Genomic DNA, 9,235 nt, shown 5'->3' with positions numbered 1-9,235 from the left:
TAGTAAACTATGTGCACAATTTCTCCGCTGGATTTCTCCGCCGGTGTCGTTATCGGCGATTACCTGTGAGCCCAAGTACACGAATTCTTCGACCACCTCAACTTCTTCGGCTTCGGCACGAAATTGACCTCCTTAGCCTTGTACCACTCCAAAACCTCTTTCTGATAATGGTACGTGGCCAAATCCGGCCGGAAAATCGTAGGACCATCATGTGACCTCTGAAGAGGAACTAGTTGTCACGAACAGTGATGGAAAGTGACGAACATTTCCCAAGGAACAATTGGTAGCTTTTAAGATACTTACGTGTTTAATACAAGCTGCATAGCAGCAACCATTGCTGAACAATTTTTTAGTTGAATCATAAAATGTATAAAATAATTTTCCGCTTATAAAAAAGCTATTATTCCACTTGAAGTGTGTGTTTTGAGTAAGAGCTGAATAATCCTCCGAAAGTGCAAATATAGTAGCTTTTGTTCTATGACACATACGAAGTTTAAAAATTGACTGATTAAAAGCTTCTATAGGTTGTAGCCATCTCTTTAGTAGAATATTGAACATTTGATTAGCAACAAATAGTACAAAAGTTTCATTGTCTAATACTTAAAATGTTGACCAGCATGATTCGTAAAACTGATAAACAATGTGAATAACAGTATATGAGTATGCTTTTATTCAAGCAAAACATATTATGTCTTTTTTATGTTATTTTCAAATGTTTTTCAAATCAAATCTAAGACATGTAGGCGACTATGGATCAACGAGGATAAAATTCGAATCACATTGGATCAAAAAGATCATAATTTAAATTTTCTAAATGTAGTGATCATCATCTGCGACGTTATTGATATCGGAAACAGTTACTAATCATAACATTTTTAATGATAATCGAAGAATAAATAATAAATTAACAATAATTACATGAAAGTGGTTACCCAACTAACAGTACAGAGTCACAAATAAACATACATATTTAATTATTGTTGAATAATGGTGACAGCTGAAAAAAAAGCCCTACAAAGAGCTGAGAAGATGCTATTTAGACCAAATTTTAGTCAATGTTCAATATTTTTCATTGAAATGAATAATAGTAGAATCAACACTTATTAAACTTTTCTCTGTCAACTTGTCAAGATTGTTTTACTAATAAGTTGAACAAGTCATTTTTCCTTCTATAAAAGAGCCAATATTCCACCAAACAAATATATTTGTGTAATCAGATGTATATGAGACGAACTAACGTTTTGGTTGCTTCGCACTTCAGCTGTTTCCATGCTTAACATGAACATGATTAAAAGCTGAATAGGTATTTTATAAAATCCTAATTCAACATAGATATATAATCCGAGCAGTTAATCTAAAGTGGGTCAAAACAACGATTAATAAACACATTGTACAGCTACAAATAAACCTTACAAAGGAGGTCACACCATAACCAAAACTTTCGAAAAATGGACAAAATATCTAAACATTGCGTTGTATTCCTGCAATGTTCAGCTAACTAATATTATTATTATTTATCTTTATTTGAGTGGCTTTTAGCCGTGAATTTGTCGCTAATTTACTAATTATAAAAACATATTGGATACAATCATAGCTGATACTTTCTCAATACAATTATTCAATTATGTTTAGACAATATTTCGAATCAGTCTTCTGATATAGGATTATTTCGAAAAGAAAAATGGCACATTTAAAATACAAATGATTGAAATATATTTTATATTTCTATAATGCTTAATAGATAGAAAAAATACGACACATGATTAAAATATTAACCTAATAAAATATAATATATGAAATAAATGGATTTTAGTATGGTTAGATGAACAATGAAATTAAAGTTTTAACAAGTTATGAAATTCTATTGATCATTGCGGACTGTTTTTACTTTGTGAATAAACTTTATTTTTGACCAGCATTGACAAAAATTTTCTCACTGTGCGCTATAAATAGCCGACTGAATACAGCTTGCATCAGTACTGAACATCAGCAGAAGTAAGGCGCTTGTTCAGTTGTTGATCAGCCTAGCACGTGTTGATTAGACATTGTTGAATAGAAGCTCAAGCATGATCAATATTCAGCTACAAGAGGTTTATATTGGGCACTGGAAGGCTGGTATATGAATTCAAGGATGGCGCAGGTGGCAAGGTATACCGCTGACGATGGGAAAGTCTCGAGTTTGAATCCAGTATCCAGGTAATTATTAGAAGTGGTTATTAATTCATGGTAAAAATATATACTGTATTTGAAGCACGGTGTTAAGCGATTTTTGATCATTTATTTGTTTTCAATTATTTTGTGGCAGTTGAATAAAAGCTGAGATAAATGTTTATAAAGTGATTTTTAAGTTGCAGAACAAAGTCAATATACAACGACACGCTTTATAACTTCTCCAAATTTGTGTGTACAACGCCTGAACAAAGGCTTCACATGGAAATAATTAAAATTTTGTTAAACATGATGCTGAATTAAACTGCAATAATGTTGTTTGTTAAATTAGCGTTGTTAAATCAACAGTCCTTATTAGGCTAAGTGAAACCTGAATAAACATCATTAAAATATATGTATACAATCACTAAATGATAAGTAGCCTAATAATTTCGCCAGATTTGCTTGAACAATGTGTGCGTAGCAGCTGCAAAGTAATATAATAAAGCAACTATTCAGTATGTAGTTGTGAAAAATTGCTTAATAAATGATTATAAAATAGGCAAATATTTCTTGGGATATTCTGAACTGGAACAAAAACAAAACCAAACGCTCCCGAGCGTCAGAGCGCTGGTTTACTCGCATCTGTCGGCTCCCGAGTAACTAAGGCTAAAAGTGATTCGCGAACCTGTTCGGAGCTGTTCAGAGTCATATTGTGCTTTTGGGAAAAATGCTGCTTCCCCTCCGAGATTTATGGTTTTCAAGGGCTTTTGATTACAAACTAGTAGTTTGCTGTCGATGTGATGATTATACAATTGATTTGTCTGTCAAAACCGTAATAAATCACACCTTGCTCGGTTACTCGCGAGTAAACGCTCCCGAACTTGTTGCTATTTCTTTTGACATGTTCTCCCGAGCAGACGGGTGTGGACTTACTAGTTCCCGAGTCTGTGATGATTGTTATGCGTTGGTATACACTCGTGAGCTGCTTCGTGATGCGAACTTTTCCAGCACTTGTCACGAATGGGGTGCTCCGCTTTTCACACGAGCAAATTGCTTGCCAAATCTAATATTTTTTGGCATTGACATCTTGTGCTTTATAACGTCCTCAGGGACATCGAGTTTATGATGAGCAGTGAAAAACTGGAGTTGCTGTTCTTCCGAATCAATCTTAAACACATTGAACAAATTACACCCAAAATTTCAATAGAACGAGTAAAAAGCTACAGCCATTTAAAAGTGGTGTAATTTAATTCCGTATTCCTTTAACCAGTATCTCGTCAACGATACTGCGATATAGGACTCCTACTAGGGACATGGCACTGGGTACTAAGCGGAACCGTGAAAGGCTGAAAGGTGAGCTTCTACATGACGCAGTTTCTGTCAGGTCATTGATACATACTGAAGGATCTATATTCAATGGGAATATGTTAGAGGTTAAGAATTGGTTTATCTTGGAACACTTTTTTTTTTTTGTTTTTACAAGGGGAAAATCTGCAAACAGACCCCCTGAGATTTATAGGCAGTGATATCATGAGCGCACAACAAACCCGGTGCTCTAAACTTATAAATAATTCCGCTTTATTTTCACTATCGGCTGAATCGGTCTACAGTTACATGCCTTCTTTCTATTTCTGCCGCAATGCCCCTAATCCTAGTGCTAGCTAGTATCTACTACAACAGAACTACTGATTCCTTTTGTTTTGTGTCGCAGGCTTTGAACGGGCAAAAATACGTATTGTTGCCGGGTTAAAATAGGTACATTGATATTATAGTATGTGTTCATTACTATTCGAAAATAAGCTTCCCTATGGGTTCATTATGTTCTGCTGTTTTGTTTGTTCTACTGCTTGTTCTTGTGCATTGGATTGGCGCAAATTTGAAGTACAGTACGGTCGATTCCGTTCAGTTACAATCGATACTCGATAAGTGCAACATGCACTTAGTTTGATGGGTGAAACTAGGCCAGTGAAAGAGATTCACCTAAAATGCTAATGTGAAGGAAGTCAACCGCATTTCGTTGATAAAAAGTCGGATTTTTGAGGGAAAATATAATTTTTCTTAACGATAAATTCATCCCAATTTATCCACATCGACGGGCATATTTGTTAACAATTGATTAAGCCACGGGTGAATTAAGTTCACTGCAAATTTTTCGACACTTCTTTGGGCCCGGAACATGTTAGGAAGCATTTAGAAGCGTGTCCGCTCAAGTGTAAAATTATTGGACCAAATGAACTAAATTCATCGATGGATTGACTTCTGGCCCCACGTGTCACAATTCTTGAACCGAATGAATTTAGTTCATAGGTGGATAAGTCAATATGATTAGGCCAGGAGAAGCGGTTCGCCTAGAATAAATTTAGATAAAAAAGTAGATTTTATTTGTAAATGAAAAAGCGAATTTAATACTATACCATTTAATTCACTAGGGTTTGTATCCTTTGATAGATACGCGTATTTCGACCTCAACTGTAAGGCAGTCTTCAGTGTCGTGTACTAGACTTGATTCGGCTAGAATAAGTGGATGAACTTGTCATTCATTTACTTCTCAATTTTCGTACAAAATCTACTTTTTCTCTGATATAAATTCACTCTAGGTGAACCACTTCCCCTGGCTTATGCACGAGTTCACTAGTTGACGTTTGAGCGGTGCCGTGTCATTCCACTCCAACGTCAAATTAGTGAACTCGTGAATTGGTCCATAGGAATGAACTCTAATCGTTGAGAAAAAAATATAAGAAGAAAAGTAAGTAAGAAAAACGGCAAGTTTCTTCCACTTCTCCTAGCCTATTGACATCCACCGATGAACTGAGTTCACTCGGTCTAAGAATTTAAACACTTTAGCGAAACACTCTTCTTCTTCTCTCAGGCATTACATCCCAACCGGAAGCATGCTTCTCAGCCTAATGTTCTCATGAACACTTCCACAGTTATTAACTGAGAGCCTCCTTTACTTCCCTCCTGCATTCTAGGTAAACCACTTCCCTTAGCCTAGTGTCAACATTCTTGAACCTAGTGAACTCAATTCACTTGCGAATGAAGACTGCACTTGTAGAACATCTACTGAAGTTACCGTAGTTCCATATTCAGCACACTGAACCCAAAGCTTGGCTAAGCAGAAAAATCTATTTTAGTGTGTCATTAATTCCGAATTTCATAGGTTGTCTAGTTCATTTTCGAAAGAAATCGTTTCTGTTGGTCACTACGATGTGGTGCAATAGAAGGTTATTTAAATTCGCCAACCTTGCTCCGCTTAGGTTCGGATGTCTTTCCTCTCATTGAAAGAAGTGCAGTACGTTCGTCATTACACATACATCGCAGCAGGCATAATTATACGTTTTTACCTAAAACTAAATCCTATCTATGAAAGTCCGACTCGTATATCATTCCCTCAGAGGTGCGAAAGGGGGTCGATGCCCTTATTCTGCACCATTGTTACCTTACTGTCATTCATTCGTTCACTTAATATTGTTTACTCAAATGACCCCTAACAAGCTACTAGATTAGTGGTGGTAAATTTCTTTTAAAATATATTTTCAATAAATTTTTTACACAATTGTTAGTCCTAATTTCCCGAAAAGAAAACTCATCTCCTCTGTTGCCCTGTCGAAACATTCGAATAAAATATTTCATATTCACCATTCCATGCTTCTTTCTCTCTCACGATGATATTGTTTTTCTTTATCCATATATATTAAACCTTGATTTTAACGGTATGTAACGACTTGTACGCTTGGATTACTTCTTCCTTTTCCTATGTAGATTTGTGGCTCTCAGAGCTTTTACAAAAGGTCTCACACTTCAGTAAAAACTTTTAATCGCATCCCAACTAATAACATCCTTCAACAGATAAAAGTCCACAATTGGATAAATTAAACTCGATAAAAAAAACTTTCCAACTAATATGAAAACATTGCTTTTTCGCACGATTGCCAATTGTTTGCTAAGAGGCGATAAACCGAAAAGTGTAGTGTCTCGCCCCTGTGGCGACAACGACCTCGCCTACTACCTGTTTGTATGTCTGTGTGTGTGTGGGTGTGTGTTGCGGTGGCTGACGACAACCCAGATGTGTAGAAAATAATTCAGGCTACTGTGATTGGGCTGGGGAGAAGAAGTACTGGGATGGTTTGCATGGCTTGCTCACCTGCTGTTCAGGAAATTGTGCAGCTACTCTTCTCACCGGTGTTTCCGTTGTCGCGCTCGATCTGCTGCAAAAGTAGGTGGAATATATCTGCTACAGACTGAAAATGGATGTAAATGCGGGCATTAGTGGCATGGAATCAATTTTGAATACATCGCGAGTATCTAGGTACCTCGTTCTGTTTGGCAGAGGTCTCCAGGAATTGCGCCTTCCAACATTCTGCTAGTTTCTTTCCCTCCTCGGTTGAGACGGCTCTTTCTTGATGCAAATCGGTTTTGTTTCCTACCAACACCACGGGAACGCTACAATCATTTAAAAATCATAAATCAGCTTTAATTATATTGTGTCTTATCCAAGGAAACGTACTAAGCCTTTCCCATGACGTCCAGCAGCTTCTCGTAGATGATCTGGATGACTTCGAACGACTTCTGGCTGGTGATCGAGTACACCAACACGTACCCGTGGAAGTCCATGCTGTACTGGGCGGGAAATATGCTGTACTCATCCTGACCGGCGGTGTCCACCAGTTTTACCTCGTAGTCGGTTGAGTTGACGCGTGTGATCTTGGTGAAGGCTGCGAACGAAAGGGGGAAGTAGTAGATTCATTCACTTTCATTTGTTTAGTTAATATCTGAACTGATAACACTGAATCTGTAGTATATTACACAACCTTGCTACTATGAGTACCATACCATAAGTATCATTAACTTTGCGCTCGTCGTCCATGATGCTGCTGTCACACACACTGATAAACAGGATTGGGTACCCAGGTCGGTGTGACAACGAGATCGTGGGAAGAGACACTTTTTGTTAGACTACGGGCACGACGAGACGCATTGTCACAATCTGGCGACGAAGATTTTTGATCGTAAATTGAAAAGCGTGGAAAATGTAAGTATAAATGGCGGAAAAAACTGGCTGATATGAAAAATGGAGATAAATGAGGATAATTAACGACCGGGAAATAAGAATGAGTTTGCGAAAGATGGAAATAATTGTGCACTAAGTGGGGTTGGCGGAAAATTGAGGTTATGCATGGCGTGGGTTGGAAAAAGTGAAAATGTGCATTTACGCGAGGATTCTCCAGATTGTAGGGTTTGTGGCGGAAGCTTGTGTCCCCCGGAAGAAGCAGAAACCGTGAGGATTTCTCTAGAGCAGGCGGAAAATGTAAAGTTCCCCTGTATACAAAGCAGAGACGCGAGGATTGTTCGAATTCTCCAGATGGAAGCAATTAATTGTGGCGGAAGCAATGTGGGTTTCCCTGGAAGTGGCAGAAATCATTAGGATTTCTCCGGTGCAGGCGAAAAATGAGAAGTTCCCCTGAAAAAAAAAGCGAGGATTAGTTGAATCCTCCGGAATAATTCGTGGCAGAAATCAAACATGGAGTCGACGGAAATTGAGTTTCCCCGAAACGGCGAAGGTTCGAATTGGAATTTTGGAGAAATATTGGCTGCTGTGTGGAAGCTAGTGTGGAAGTGCTACTCAATTTCTAGCGTTGTGTACATATACAAACAAATTATTGGACACTGAAAAAAAAAAATACTTTTAGTTTTCTAGTTCATTTACCAAGAAAATTAAAACGATATTTTTCTTTAAATCTTGCTTTCCAGATGCAAGACTCACGACCAGTTCCAGCATTCCGGTGCGACCAGATCGAATCTGGTAAGCTTGCCAAGGAGTGGAAGATTTGGAAGACAGCGCTTGAATGTTATTTTGCGGCGTACGACGTTACCGACCAGTACGCCAAAAGAGCTAAACTGTTGCATTTGGGCGGTCCGGCACTGCAGGTCGTGTTCAACAATTTAAAGGATCATGACCATGTCCCATTGGTAACTTTGGAGCCAAGGTGGTATGATTCTGCTGTAGAGAAGCTGGACGAGTTTTTCGAACCTCGTCATCAGAGTACATCGGAACGGCGGAAGCTTCGCCTACTGAAGCAAAAGCAAGGGGAACGCTTCGCGGATTTTGTGATCCGACTTAAACAACAGGTCTCGCAGTGTGGATTCGAAAAGTATGGCACTGAAGTGAGCCACATCTTGAGCGACATCTACATGATAGATGCAGTGGTTGAGGGATGTTCCTCCAACGAAGTTCGACGAAGAGTGCTACTGATGGATTTGTCTTTCCCGGAAATCGAAGCTCTGGGAATTGCGCAAGAGAGTGTAGATCAGCAAATAGCGGAGATGGCGATCGGTCAACCGCCGGAGAAAGTTTTCAGAATTGAACAGCAGGGAAGATTTCGAGGAAAATCCACGGGGAGAACTGCGAAGCCAACCGAGAAGTCTTGTTTCAACTGCGGTCGGTTGGGACACTTCGCTGCTTCACCTGTTTGCCCAGCCCGCGGGAAACAATGCCGAAATTGCAAATGCTACGGCCACTTTGAAAAACTGTGCCGGAAGGCGAAGCGATCGGCGGTTAAAGATACGGACAAACTCATCAGGGTCGTAGAAGAAACACCGCAGCAGGAAACGCTGAAAATGGAACCAGAGAAGCACGAAGCGAAGGTGTATTACGCCTTCTACTCGGGAAATGAATCTAATGTCATAACATGCATGATTGGAGGAGTTTCCTTGGAGATGCTGGTCGATTCCGGCGCAGATGCCAACTTGGTTAGCGGTGAGATGTGGGAGAAACTGAAAAACGAAAACGTGGCAGTGTTTTCATCGACAAAGGGAAGCTCTCGTATCTTGCGCGCTTATGGAAGTCAAGATCCACTCATGATCCTCGGTTCATTCGTTGCGGATATTGAAATAGGTGATCAGCATAGTCGCGCGGAGTTTTTTGTGGTGCACGGAGGACAACGATGCTTGCTAGGCGACAAGACAGCTAAGCAGCTGGGGGTACTGAAGGGCGGGTTGGACATCAACAGTGTGGCGGTAAGTCTTTTTTCGAAGATGAATGGCATAAAAGCAAAGATCCAGTTCGATCCGGCGGTAGTTCCGG

At 39.2% G+C, this 9,235-nt stretch overlaps 1 protein-coding gene across 2 annotated transcripts in view; it reads right to left on the bottom strand.

Moving 5' to 3' along the window:
• Positions 1 to 3,707: 3,707 nt before the first annotated feature.
• LOC5570234 (GTP-binding protein Rheb homolog) overlaps positions 3,708 to 9,235 on the bottom strand; it is a 35,666-nt gene continuing 30,138 nt past the window's right edge. Inside the window, exons 4-6 of one of the 2 annotated variants that reach the window (XM_021855794.1) lie at positions 6,659 to 6,866; positions 6,465 to 6,594; positions 3,708 to 6,392 (exon numbers count right to left, since the gene is read on the bottom strand). In XM_021855794.1, the coding sequence (XP_021711486.1) occupies positions 6,303 to 6,392; positions 6,465 to 6,594; positions 6,659 to 6,866 (428 nt within the window). In that variant the 3' untranslated portion in view covers positions 3,708 to 6,302. The remainder of the gene's footprint in view (positions 6,393 to 6,464; positions 6,595 to 6,658; positions 6,867 to 9,235) is intronic. The other variant, XM_001658963.2, reaches the window with a different exon arrangement.

Source organism: Aedes aegypti, chromosome 3, assembly GCF_002204515.2.
Source record: "Aedes aegypti strain LVP_AGWG chromosome 3, AaegL5.0 Primary Assembly, whole genome shotgun sequence".
NCBI classification, from domain to species: domain Eukaryota; kingdom Metazoa; phylum Arthropoda; class Insecta; order Diptera; family Culicidae; genus Aedes; species Aedes aegypti.
This window is presented reverse-complemented; position numbering and strand designations above follow the sequence as displayed.